General features: G+C 44.6%; 1 protein-coding gene across 6 annotated transcripts in view; it reads left to right on the forward strand.

Annotated features, from left to right (window-relative positions):
• The window catches only part of cbarpb (CACN subunit beta associated regulatory protein b), a 201861-nt gene that overhangs the window by 110896 nt on the left and 77159 nt on the right, over window positions 1-13806 (forward strand). For all 6 annotated transcript variants that reach the window (XM_080212988.1, XM_080212985.1, XM_080212986.1 and 3 more), the window contains one exon: window positions 1026-1087. In XM_080212988.1, coding sequence (XP_080069114.1) covers window positions 1026-1087 — 62 coding nt within the window. The remainder of the gene's footprint in view (window positions 1-1025; window positions 1088-13806) is intronic.

Genomic DNA, 13806 nt, shown 5'->3' on the forward strand with positions numbered 1-13806 from the left:
AGAATGATATTCAGAAATGAAGGTATTAGCATTTCAGCCCTTTGATCGGAACTGAAAAGCTATAAAGATCTCTGCTGAAAGGAAAAGTGGAGGACAGCAGAAACAGTGGTCAACCTAGACGTAATTGGACATGGATGTCACAGAACGATGGCCACAGTGGAAGTGTGGAAAGATACATGTGGCAAATCAAGACAGTAGTTCAGCTGCAGGAGCAGCTATAAACCACAGCTTTAAAGGGCGGAATCAGTGGAACACAATTATGTTGGAGGGTTGTGACCTAGAGGAGGTTACAGAGAAAGAGAGCGGTTAAGCCAAGGACGAATTTGAAAACAAGAATGAGAATAAAAAGCATCAACAACAAAGCAATGTCATTCAAAACGATGCAAAGTGACATGCAGAACCATTCACAACGATGGGACAGGCCCTGTAAACAGCATGAACACTTATTAAGTGTTTATGAAGTGTAGAGCTCACCGTCAAACCACCAAGGGAGACAAATCATCACCAGAAACATCTCTGCTGTTGAGCACTGTGCCTTGTGTAAGGTTAGATTAGCTCAGCACTGGTAGAAACAGATTGCAGTTCTCATTCCAATGATGTACTGGAACACAAAAAAAATGCTGGAAAATCTCAGCAGGTCTGGCAGCATCTGTAAGGAGAGAAAAGAGCTGATCCAGCTTTGACAAAGGGTCATCTGGACTCAAAACATGAGCTCTTTTCTCTCCTTGGAGATGCTGTCAGACCTGCTGAGATTTTCCAGCATATTTTCTTTTGGTTTCAGATTCCAGCATCCGCAGTGATTTGCTTTTATCCAGTAAGTACTGGAACACCTTGTGTGAACAGAATGGTCCAGCTTTACAGCATGGGTCAGCAATGCTCCGTGGCTCCATTCTGTCACTCATTGTTTCCACTGCCATTGTCATTGAGGCTGAAAGTAATGCTTTCTATGATCCTTGCTACATATAAATCTAACAGCTAGTGTACTTCTCCAATCGTTCTCATATCTTTGAAATCATGTTTTCCAGGGCTAATGATGATCCTGAAAAAACAAACACAACGTACCTGGAAGACTCTCAGCCTACACAAGGTAAGCAGGATTCTGTTATGTCTTTCTTCTTCAATTAGGCTTTGTCCCTTGTGTTATTTAAACAGCATTTCCAAACTGTTTAAGTCAGTTGTCGTAAATTTTACAGTGAGCTAACGTGCCTGCTGCTATTTTTACTCACTTGAGTTGGCGTTGATCTGTAGGAAACATTCCTGAATGACAAGGCAGACATTACTTGTGCTTGTTCTTTGAAACATACATAGAAAATAGAAGCAGGAGTAGGCCATTCTGCCCTTCGAGCCTGATCCGCCATTCATTTTGATCACAGCTGATCATTGAATTCAATATCCTGATTCTCCTTTTCCCCCATAATCCCTTGATCCCTTTAGCTCCAAGAGCCATATCTAGTTCTTTCTTGAAATCACACAACGTTTTGGCCTAAGCTACTTTCTGTGGTAGTGAACTCCATAGATTCACCACTCTCTGGGTGAAGAAATTTCTCCTCACCTCAGTCGAAAAAGGTTTTCACTTATCCTCAAACTACGACCCCTAGTTCTGGATTCCCCCACATTAAGGAACATTCTTTCTGAATCTACCCTGTCTAATCCTGGTAGAATTTCATAAGTTTCAATGAGATCCCCTCTCACTCTTCTAAACTCCAATGAATATAATCCGAACCGATTTAGTCTCCCTTCATATGACAGTCCTGCCATCCCAGGAATCAGCCTGGTAAACCTTCGCTGCACTCCCTCTTTAGCAAGGACATCTTTCCTCAGATAAGGATACCAAAACTGCACACAATACTCCAGGTGTGGCTTCACCAATGCCCGACACAATTGCAGTAATACATCCCTATTCCTATATTCAAATCCTCTCGCTGTGAAGGCCAGCATATCACTTGTGTTTTTTCCCACCTGCTGCATCTATGCGCTTACTATCAGCAACTGATGCACAAGGGCCTGATTTTATCATCAAGTTGCGTCCGTTTTCAGGCGTAAAAACTTGGTAAAGTCAGGCGAGAGGCGAGTAGCGTGATCTGCGGCCACTTCCGCACCGGGTCCCCCTTTACCAGGGCCCGAAAATGGCTGTGATCAGGACCAGACCTGAAACGGGCATGACGGCTATTTAAATGTATTTGCATGCATTTAAATGGACTTAATGGGCTGCACGCCCATTTTTACCAGCGTTTCCCCCTTTACCACCGCGCTCGCCCACCCAGAATCGGCACAGAACATATGCTCCAAAGAAGTCCGATTCAGATGCTCCAGTTAGTGAGGAGGTGGATGCCGAGTGTCAGGTGGCTTTCTGCTTGAGATTGGTGTGGGGAAGGGAAAGGTTGGGGGGGGGGTCCGCTACCACTCTGCCTGAGATCAGTTGGGGGGAAGGGGCCTGTGGTCTGTCTGTGTGGCAGGGGGGTGGGGGGATAAGGAGGTCAGTAATGTAGTGGGGGTGGGGGCCAGGGGGAGGCATTATTCAGCCTGGGAGGGATGTGGCAGCGGAGCGGTATTCTATCTTTTTCTGCGCAAGTTGCAGGCGTCAGTTGGAGCTGCAGGGTTTTGGGTGTGATAAGCTCCACCCACAATCTTCTGCAGCGTGATTCAGAAGCGCTGATACTTTTTCAGGCAGAGTGTGCATGGGGGTGCCTGAGAACAGGTCTAAAAGTCGGATCTGAAACACCCCCAGTTTCAAGTCTGGAATCAAACTTAGAATCAAAATGGTAAAACCGGGTTATAATCTCACTGAGTGTCGACCTGTTTCCATTTACACCCAGTCAATTAATAATCTGCCTTCCTATTTTTGCTACCAAAGTGGATAACCTCACATTTATCTACATTATACTGTGTCTGCCATGCATATGCCCACTCCCTCATCCTGTCCAAATCACGCTGAAGCATCTCTGCACCCTCCTCATAGTTCACTGACTAAACAAAACATAGGGTGCAATCCAGGTGACTGGTGGGTGATATCCCATTGGGAAGGCCCATACTAAGTGTCAGTCAGGCACTTAAGTAGCCAGCAACCTGTCTTCATTGTCATCAAGGACCCCCAGGGGAAAATCCTGTACCCTGAGAGGTGCCCACTTGTCAGTGGCTGGCAGCCCTTCATTGTCATCCGCGTCACTGGGAAAGTGGTGACACTGTCGGCAGGGCACTCACCGGAGGCCCAGGATCAGTGAGGGGCCCAGGGCAAAACTGCGTGAGGATGGGATGGAAGGGTGAAGGTCATGGGAGAGAGGCAATAGTGAGGGATGGCGGCTCTGAGGGGGCTCAAGGCCCCATGGGTCCCTCGATAAGGTACTGATCAAGCACGCTTTTTGGGCTTCCATGGGGGAACTGCCCTGCTCACCCACCACTGGTTGAATACCAATGATGTTGGGATGAGGAATTTAAGCGGGCATGAATTACCTAATTGGGATTGGCACTGGGGTGGGAAGGCCAGTCACAAGCCTTCTTGCCCTAGACTGAATCGGAGTGCAAGCTGAGTCCTCACCTGCCACCTAACCACATCCACCCGCCCCCTGCAAACCTGCCTCACGAGGGGGGCATTAAATGGAAGCAGACACTGTGATGGGCTCATATTCTGTGCTGCACTGGAATTTGCTGCTTTAATAATCCCAAATATCAACCAGACAGAAATAATACCAATTGTCTTGTTGCAAGTGGGATCAGATGACGAAGCTGTATGCAGATAGATACACACACTGGGGAGGAATGCAGCTGGGATCAGTCATGTGTGAATCAGAAGCTCAAACAATAAAGTCAACGATTGGGTACGTGTGCCTGAGTGAACTGAAAACAGAGTTTAAGTGTAATTTAACCTGCAGTACAATGGGTTACAAACATTTTAAAAATTTCACGGTCTGCAGGTCAGAATGTTGGCAATGGGACAAGGATTCCGACAATATGGATAATAACAATTTATACTTATGCAGTGCTAACGTGCTGAAAGATCCCAAGAGTATAAACCAAGATTTGAAGCATATAAGGAGATACGAGGTCTGATAACCAAAGGTTTGGTCAAAGATGTAAGTTATAAGGGTTGTCTTACAGGGAGAAAGTGAAGCAAAGAGGCAGAGAGGTGTAGGGAGGGAATTTGAGAGGTTAGGGCTCTAGCAACTGAAGGTGTGGCCACCAGTGATAGAGCAATTAAATCAGAATGCTCATGAGGCCAGATTTGGATAAACACAGATACCTCGGAGGGTTGTGGCACAGAAGGAGATTTGAGCGATGGGGAGGAGAGAGGGATCGGAAGACAAGAACGAGAATTTGAAAACCAAGGTGTTGTTTGACCAAAAGCCCACGTAGGCCATCAGGCACAGGGGTGATAAGGGAACGAGACTTGTTGAAAGTTAAGACGGGCAACGGAGTTTGGAGATGCCTCAAGTTCGAGGAAGATAGAATGTGGGAGAACGGCCAGGAACACATCGGAATAATTAAGCCTAAAGGTAACAAAGGAATGAATGAGTGTTCCGGCTTCAAACCTTTCACTGTGATATCTGACTTCACTCTCTATTGCTTGAGGGTAGTTTTTTTAACAAAATTCAGTTTGATTCATCCATTTAATTCTTGTTGTGAGGGAACAGCCTTTTGCTTGTGTTCTCTTTATAACACCCCTGTTTGTACGGATGAAAGCATTAGCTCAGAACTGAAATCTGAGCTGGGGCGATTTGTAACCCAGTATGTCTGAGATTTTGCTGCTGCAACTGTGACGCGATCTCTTGTTTTTTGAAAGTATAAAAAATATCAGAAGTGCAAGTGCCCCAATGTTGTCTTCAGCCATCTTTGTATTGGCCTTGCCTGAATTCAAATTCAGCAATTTAATTACTTCATTAAAATTGATGGGAATCATTTTATCCTAAGTCACCAGATAGGAAGTCCATACAATTGGGTGGAATTCTGGTTCTCCATCTTGCCCAACAATACTTTCCAGCACCTTCAATTGAAGAATAAACTCCAGACGGCACGGCGGCTCAGTGGTTAGCACTGCTGCCTCATGGCGCCAGGGACCTGGGTTCAATTCCCGGCTTGGGTTGCTGTCTGCATGTTCTCCCCATGTCTGTGTGAGTTTCCTCCAGTTTCCTTCTGCAGTCCAAACGACGTGCTGGTTAGGTGAATTGGCCGTGCTAAATTCTCCCTCAATGTACCTGAACAGGCGCCGGAGTGAGGGATTTTCACAGTAACTTCATTGCAGTGTTAATGTAAGCCTACCTGCGACACGAATAAATAAACTTAACAAAACCTCCAAACCTGCTCCATCATATCTAAATTAGTTTGACATACTGGTCAGAACTGCAGTCATCTTATAAAATGAAACTGCTTGGGTTCTGTCACTGGATTTAAAAGGACATCCACAAACAAAATCATAGAATCGCAAATTTTACAGTGCTTACTGGCCGATCATTGCCAGGTTTTTGAAAGAGCTATCTGATTAATCCCACTCCCTCATCCCTTCCCTGTAAATTGGTCAAAACTGGATGAAAATGCCTAGTTCTTACTGCAGACTTTGACTGGAATGAGCATGTATGCAAATACCTAGTAAAAATCATTGTATACAACTGCGACGCCACTGTGTTCCAGTAACCCTCCAGCACTCACCTCTGCGTTCACACACAAGGAATGACCACTTGGTAAATGTAGCATTGGGTTTTCTTGGAACGGTCCCTGTGGACAAGTCAGCATTTTACAGTAATGCGGGCAGGGGAAAGAGAAATAGTGGTAAAAAAATCACTCGTGTTTGAATTCTTGCTTGGGTTGTTGAAAACAAATCTGCAAATTTGGCTCAAATTGTTTATTGAAAACAGTTTCTAACATCTACCCAGGTGAAACTCACCACTGGTGTCATATAACATGTTGTTAACCGTTTGCCCAGCTTTCATTTAGCCTTGAAGTACTCTACAAAGGGCACTGACAATATGCAACATGGAATGCAAACTTTGCCACACTTGCATCCATCAGCATCGCTATGTGGACAGCAATCGACTCTGACACTTTGGGAAGTGAACCAAATGGTAGCATTGCGCATGTGTTCAATAGTTCAGTAAGAAATAAAGTAGTGGCAACACGGTAGCTCAGTGGCTAGCACAGCTGTCTCACAGCGTCAGGGACCCGTGTTTGAATCCCGGCTTGGGTGGAGTTTGCACATTCTCCCCGTGACTGTATGTGTTTCCTCTGGGTGCTCCTCTCACAGTCTGAAAGACATGCTGGTTAGATACATTGACCGTGCTAAATTGGCCGTCAGTATATCCGAACAGGCACTGCATTGTGGTGACTAGGGGATTTTCACAGTAACTTCATTACAATGTTAATGTAAGCCTACTTGTGATGCCAATAAATAAACTTTAAAAACTTTAAAGAAAACAGGCCAGAAGGGCAGTCACCTGTTTGATGCATATATGGCCTAGTTGGTACCTCATGTGTCATGAGGCTGGAAGAACCATAGGTATTAGGGAAGTACTGATCTTGCCAACCACTGGTACTGGTGTCTCAAGCTGGCAAGTTTGCTTCTGGTATCCTTACCATAAGTCACAAATCTCTGCCCTGTTAGCCTGTAGCCAGCTGACACAGTTATCCTGTGTAGTTAACAGGTGCGTGAAGCTGCAGAATGATCTAAGGCCTTCGGACCTCCTTTCACTCATCTTATGTCAGATTCTTTTCTGCAAAACTAGTATTTTCATAACAATGCCGAAATCTCACCAAGAACACTGCAATAAAGAAAAATTGTAAAAATTGCAAACCCTTCCAAGGCCTAATTGAGTGCTCCTTGTAAAGAATAAATAGCAAATCTAGCACAAATCTTGAGGAACTAATTTCTTTTTACATTGTCCATGGGGCTTGGGTTTATTGTCCGTTCCTAATTGCCCCTGAGAAAGTGATGGTGAGCTACCTTCTTGATCAATTAGAGTTATTTTGTGTAAGTATACCAGACTGGGAATCATGTTCACTTAAATATTTTTGCATCGCACTTCTGACCCTATGGGTGGCACAGTGGTTAGCACTGCTGCCTCACAGCACCAGGGACCCACGTTCAATTCCTGGCTTTGGTCACTGTCAGCGTGGAGATTGTGCGCTTTCCCCACGTTTGCGTGGGTTCCCTCCGGGTGCTCCAGGTTCCTCCCACACTCCAAAGGTGCACAGGTTAGGTGGGTAGGCCACAGCAAGTGTGTAAGGTTATGGGATAAAAGTAAAGTTGAAGTTTGTTTATCAGTCACAAGTAGGCTTGCACTAACACTGCAATGAAGTTATTGTGAAAATCCCCTAGTCGCCATACTCCGGCGCCTGTTTGGGTACATTGAGGGAGAATTTGGCATGGCCATTGCACCCAACCAGCACGTCGTTCGGACTGTTGGAGGAAACTGGAGCACCCGGAGGAAACCCACGCAGACACGGGAGAGCGTGCAGACTCCGCACAGGCAGTGATCCGATCCGGATATCAAACCCGAGCCCCTGGTGCTGGGAGGCAGCAGTGCTACCCACTGAGCCCCCGTGCCGCCCCTGGGGGCACAGGGTGGAATAAGGAGCAGGGGGTTGTGTGGGAGGGCCTGTATAAGCTACTCTGTCAGAGAGTTTGTGCATACCTGAGGGGCCAGTGGCCTCCTCCTGCAGTGCAGGGATTCTATGATGAGACTCGCAGGTGAAATGAACGCGGGCAGGTTTTGAACTCAATATCATAAATTGTCATGGAGCTCCGAACCTGAAGGAAGTTGGTTCTGGGAGTCTTTTTCCGTGATGCCAACCCCTCTGCTGCAGTCACATCTGCAATCTCCCCGCACATTGGATTGAGGAATCAATGTTTGAGATAAAACAGCCGTTCCTAACCATAAGGTTTCAAGGCAATATTGTTTATTTGATTAAAGGTAAACTTCTGGTGTCATTGCATCAAGAATAGTGGATACCTTATGGTAATTGTCAGATGATAATTGTCTGAAGTAATAATTCATAAACATGAAATTCAACAAAACTGAAGAAAACAAGTATATCTAGTAATAACAGAGATTATTTTGGTAAGTTATCCTTGGTGTTGTTCATGATTCTATTTTTATATACAAGTTGGCAACAACATAGGAACACTTCAGATACTTGTTCCAATACCTGCTTGTGTCCGTGTTTTCCACACACATCACAACATACGATCTTGCGAAATTGAATGGAAAATGTTAACATAGCAATTTACAGTGGTAAACGTCGATGCAAAATGTGTCCAAAAATGTCACCAGGGACAATAAAGTTTATGGACTGTGTGCCTCGTGTAATATTTTTAGAGATGTGACATCCATTTCACGTTGTTTTGGATCAATAGTTCTGTTGACAGCGACTGTTGTGGTGGATGTTAAAGGTCAGAGCATACTTTATCAAAGTATTGACAATCGGCAGGCTAGCGCAGCAGGGTAACTGCGCAATAAATTTGTTACTGTTGCAGCCCATTCCAAAAATGCATTCATTTTGGAGAACATTTCTCTTGGTCAGGCAGTGATGAAATGAAAAAAAAAGAAAAACATGCCTTTAAATCACAACTTATCACATCTCAGAGATACCTCAAAGCAATTTTCATGCATAGACTTACCTCCAAGTGCACTGACTGTTGTGCAAGTGAACCAAATAGTCATGCTGCACATTTTGCATGATCCTGCAGACAGTGAAGAGAGATGAACCTGTTTCTGGTGGTCTTAGTTAAGAGCAAATGTTGGTGAGAATGCTAAGAGTAACCTCCCAGGGGCGGCACGGTGGCACAGTGGTTAGCACTGCTGCCTCACAGTACCAGGGACCCAGGTTCAATTCCAGCCTCAGGTGACTGTTTATGTGGAGTTTGCACATTCTGAGTGGGTTTCCTTTGGATCTCTGGTTTCCAGAAGTGACTCATGGGTGGGGAGAATTGTATGAATGATATTGTGTTCTGGGGGGAAGGGACAGAGAAGTAAGTATCACATAATAAATACCTTTCAATACCAAACTTGAACGACATTGATAGAAGAAATTTTCCGATAGATTGGCAGATTCTGTGCAATTTTCATCTTGAGTGTCAGGGAGAACAGTGTACCAGGCAGATTCTAGTGCCATCAGCTGTACTTACGCTGAAACATACAAGCAGAAACAAACTCCCACTGAAACCGCAGGATGTGGGGGGGGCAGGTACAGGTAAACCATGACAACATGTTTTACCACGGTTGACCAGATTTCATAATTTGAACTTTTTAATAATTTTGAGAGCTCAAAAGTGGTTTCAGGTGCCACTGTTATCTAACAATCAGGTATGGTCCATTGAATGTAGTAAGAACAACCTTTGGGTAGCACTATGGTTAGCACTGCTGCTCCACAGTGTCAGGGACCTGGGTTCAATTCCAGCCCAGATCGGTCTCTGAGAGGAGTCTACACATTCTCCCTGTGTCTGCATGGGTTTCCTCTGGGTGCACTGGTTTCCTCCCACACTCCAAAGATGTGCTGGTTAGGTGGATTGGAATGCTAAATTGCCTTTAAGTGTCAGGGGGTCTAGCTGGGTAAATGCATGGAGTAATGGGGATAGGGCCTGCGTGGATTTGATGTTGGTGCAGTCTGAATGGCCTCCTCCTGCACATAGGGATTCTATGAGGATATAAGATGGTGTGGTGCAGTGATTCATATCATGGTGATAATAATGAGAAAAAACTGCTAAATGTGAGGTTGACAGAGTGAAATTCTGGAAGAGTGGAACCTGTCTGACTGCAACTGGAAGCAAAATTAATGTTTCAGAACTGAACTGATCAGGCTATTTGATCTCTTAACATGTAAAAGCCCTGAGATCCAATAGGGATGGGTGTGGGACTCCCTGCCTAAATTTTGTGGGGAGATCAGCAGATCCAACAAAGTAAATGATGCAAGTAGCTGAATAGATTGAAAAGGGTGTTATTGCTAACCTACTAATCCAGAAACTCAGCTAATGTTCTGGGGACCAGGGTTCGAATCCTACCACAGCAACTGGTGTAATTTGAATTTAATAAAAAATATCTGGAATTAAGAGTCTACTGATGACAACGAAACCATTGTCAATTGTCAGAAAAACTCATATGTTCCTTTAGGGATGGAAATCTTCTGTCCTTATCTGGTCTGGCCTACATGTGACTCCAGAGCCACAGCCATGTTGTTGACTCTTGATTGCCCTCTGAAATGGTCTAGCAAGCCATTCAGTTTCAAGGACAACTAGGGATGGCCAATAAATGCTGGCCAGCCAGTGACACCCATGTCCCATAAATGATTTAAAAAAAAATCATGGTGGAAGAACCTCAGTGAAATTTCAAGACCAAAGTTTCTCATAAATCTGAAAAATAATGCCATCAGACATTTTAGCCTGGTTGGCCAAAGCTTCTATTTTGGGTTTTATAATAGCTTGGAATGTGTGCATTGGACCTCGCATTAGTGCTGGTGACAGCAAGTATTCATTGCCAATGAGCTGTCTGGCCTCCCTTCTGTTCTCTACATCACAGGTTGAGCCTTGTTTTCTAATTCAGCTGATTGCTGGAAGAAGTACAATCATTTTTCAATGTCTGAAAATTGAATCAAAGATGTTTGCATCTGAGCCTTATAATTAAAAAAAAATTTAAAACATCCATGTTGACATTATTAAATGAAATCCCATTCATTAATATTCTCTTGGGTGGCACAATGGTTAGCACTTTTACCTTTTGGCTCCAGGGACCCGGGTTCGATTCCCGGCTTGAGTCACTGTCTGTGTGGAGTCTGCACGTTCTTCTCATGTCTGAGTGAGTTTCCTCTGGATGCTCCAGTTTCCTCCCACAATACAAAAGACGTGCTGGTTAGGGTGCATTAGCCGTGCTAAATTCTCCCTCAGTGTTCCCGAACAGGCGCCAAAGTGCAGTGACTAGGGGATTTTCTCAGTAACTTCACTGCAGTGTTAATATAAACCTACATGTGACACTGATAAGGCTTTAAAAAAATCTCTAAACATGGACTATTATTTCTAAATCAGTTTGACATGGTGGTCAGAGCTGCAGTCATCTTATAAAATGAAACTGCTTGGGTTCTGTCACCGGATTTAAAAGGACATCCACAAACAAGATCATAGAATCACCAATCTTATAGCACTTACTGGCTGATTGTCGCCACATTTTTGAAAGAGCCTAGTTGTGATACTAATAAATAACAGCTGTTTTGCAGTGGCAGTACTGCCAAGTATCGGCTCCACTGTATTGGCATGTGTGCTTATCTGGGGCCTCAGATTTCAGGAGCTATACCTTTGGCTGTGCACACGTATGGTGAATGCTGATGTGGTGGAATAAAGAAGAAAAGCTAACTGTAAAAGTTGGACCAGTCACAGGACTTTGCAGCTTTCAATCGAGACAATGCTATTATTTGCTAACCAAGAGAGAAAACGCTGGAAAATCTCTGCAGGTCTGACAGCATCTGTAAGGAGAGAAAAGAGCGTCCAAATGACCCTTTGTCAGCAGCTTTGATAAAGTTTAAAATTTATTTTTTAGTTACAAGTAAGGTTTACATTAACACTGCAATGAAGTTACTGTGAAAATCCCTCAAAGGGTCATCTGGGCTTGAAACGTCAGCTCTTTTCTCTCCTTACGGATGCTGCCAGACCTGCTGAGATGTTCCAGCACTTTTTCCTTTAGTTTCGGATTCCAGCATCCGCACTAATTTGCTTTTATCCAGTGCTATTCGCCGTTGCATTGGCTATTTTAATCTGTTTACATCATTCAACTACAACAAGAGAATCTGACTAACTTTCTTCGCTTTTTTAAGTGTTTCCTGTGAATATATGATTCACAGGGGAGAGGCCAGGACTGCATAAATGTACAAGATCTGTCATTAGAAATAAGAATCAGTAGCACACCTTCTTCCCTCTCGTTTTTCTTCCCTGCGTTTTCCCCAGGCTGTAGTTCAGTAGAATTAATTAGTGATTATATTACTGAACTAATAATTCAGATGCCAGGACTCTCAATCCCGAGAGCACCAGTTCAGATCCCGGCACAGCAGCTTGAGAATTTGGATTAATGTTTGACTAACCTGATTAGGAAAAAGGTACCCTGAAACCCTTAGTCAAGCTTCAAATCCTCTTATATTGCCCCAGTATTTTCCTTGGGAAAACAGGGATATGTGCAGTACTGCTGCCTATGAATGGTTTGGACCTCCACCCGCTGGTTTCCCACTGCATGGGGTGACATCAGTGGGAATTCCGATTGACAGCGACGGGATCAGAGAATCCCGCCACTAGCAAACAATGTGCCACCTCCCACCAGCGGGAAACAAGGGGCTGGGAGGCTGGAGAATTTCAGCCAAGTGTCCACTGTAGCTGTGGTCATTGGGCATTCTTGGCCTCCCACCTAATCTCTGTGCTACGACTCTAGTTGGAGATCCCAGCAGAGGATTGACAGGAAGACCATAAGGTATAGGAGGAGAATTAGACCATTCAGCCCATCGAGTCTGCTCCACCATTTGATCATGGCTGATATGTTTCTCAAGCCCACGCTCCCACTTTTTTCCCACAACTTTTGATCCCCTTACCAATCAAGGACATATCTATCTCTGTCTTAAATATAGTCAATAACCTGATCTCCACAGCCTTTTATGGCAATGAATTCCACAGATTCACCACTCTCTGGCTGGAGAAATTTCTCCTCATCTCGGTTCTAAAGAGTCATCCCTTTATTCTAAGGCTGTGCCCTTGGATTCTAGTCTCTCCTACTAATAGAAACATTGACGAGATTCCAGGACTTGGCGGAAAAAAGTAAGGTCAGCGACTTTGTAATCTTTTAACTACATCCCTCTCACCCCCCGACTATTCAACTGTGATTTCCATCCTAAGTAAGAAGTCTCACAACACCATATTAAAGTTAAAATTGAGTTTAACCTGGTGTTGTGAGACTTCTTACTGTGTTTACCCCAGTCCAACAGTGGCATCCCCACGTCATGACCTCCATCCTCGCAGCCTTGGAGACCTGAAATGTGTCCAAGTCTCTTTTTATTTCCTCATCCTTTCGCTGGCCTGGCGGGCTAACCCAGAGTCAGTCCTCATGAAAGGCACTCTTGGCTACTTTGGGTCAGTCTGCGCAGTTTAAAGGGAACTTCAGTGCTGTGTGCTGGGAGAGTGCCAGGAGCAGGAAAACCTCGAATAAAAAGACTGCAAGGTTTTGAGTAATGTTAATTCAGTGGACTCTGGGCCAAGATAAGCTCTCTCTAATTTAATGGTGTTTAGCATTACATTGACAATCTAATTCAGGTGCTGTGAGAGTTGGGAACACATTGCATTAATGCAGTGAGGTTTTTCTGAGGTTGGTGGCCACATGGAAGCAGATTTATTCCGGATCTAACATGGGAATGTTTCTTGTTGATGCCGCTGGCGAGGGATTGGTGGTACGGTGGTGGTGGAGGATCGAATTTTAATTTTGGGTGATGCTGTAACATGTGTAATTTCAAATTAACTGTCCCCACACACCAAGCACTTCTTTCCATTGACTTTAATCAGGCAAGGGTCGAAATTCTCCGGCCATTCTCACCGGTGGGATTCTCCACCCCACCAGCACCCACCCCTGCCCACAGGTTTCCTGCCGCATGGGTTGACGTCAGTGGGAGTTCCCATTACAATAGTGGGACCAGAGAATCCCGCAGCTAGCCAACAATACGCCACCTCCTGCCAGCGGGAAACAAATGGCTCGGAGGCCGGAGAATTCCGGCCAAAGTGTACAATGAGCTGCTACTTTGATACTGCCAACTTTACACCAGAATTCAACATTAAGATTGACCCCCCCGATACAGAATGGAACT

This window comes from Carcharhinus amblyrhynchos, chromosome 26 (assembly GCF_965287045.1).
Source record: "Carcharhinus amblyrhynchos chromosome 26, sCarAmb.v2.hapA, whole genome shotgun sequence".
Taxonomy (NCBI): domain Eukaryota; kingdom Metazoa; phylum Chordata; class Chondrichthyes; order Carcharhiniformes; family Carcharhinidae; genus Carcharhinus; species Carcharhinus amblyrhynchos.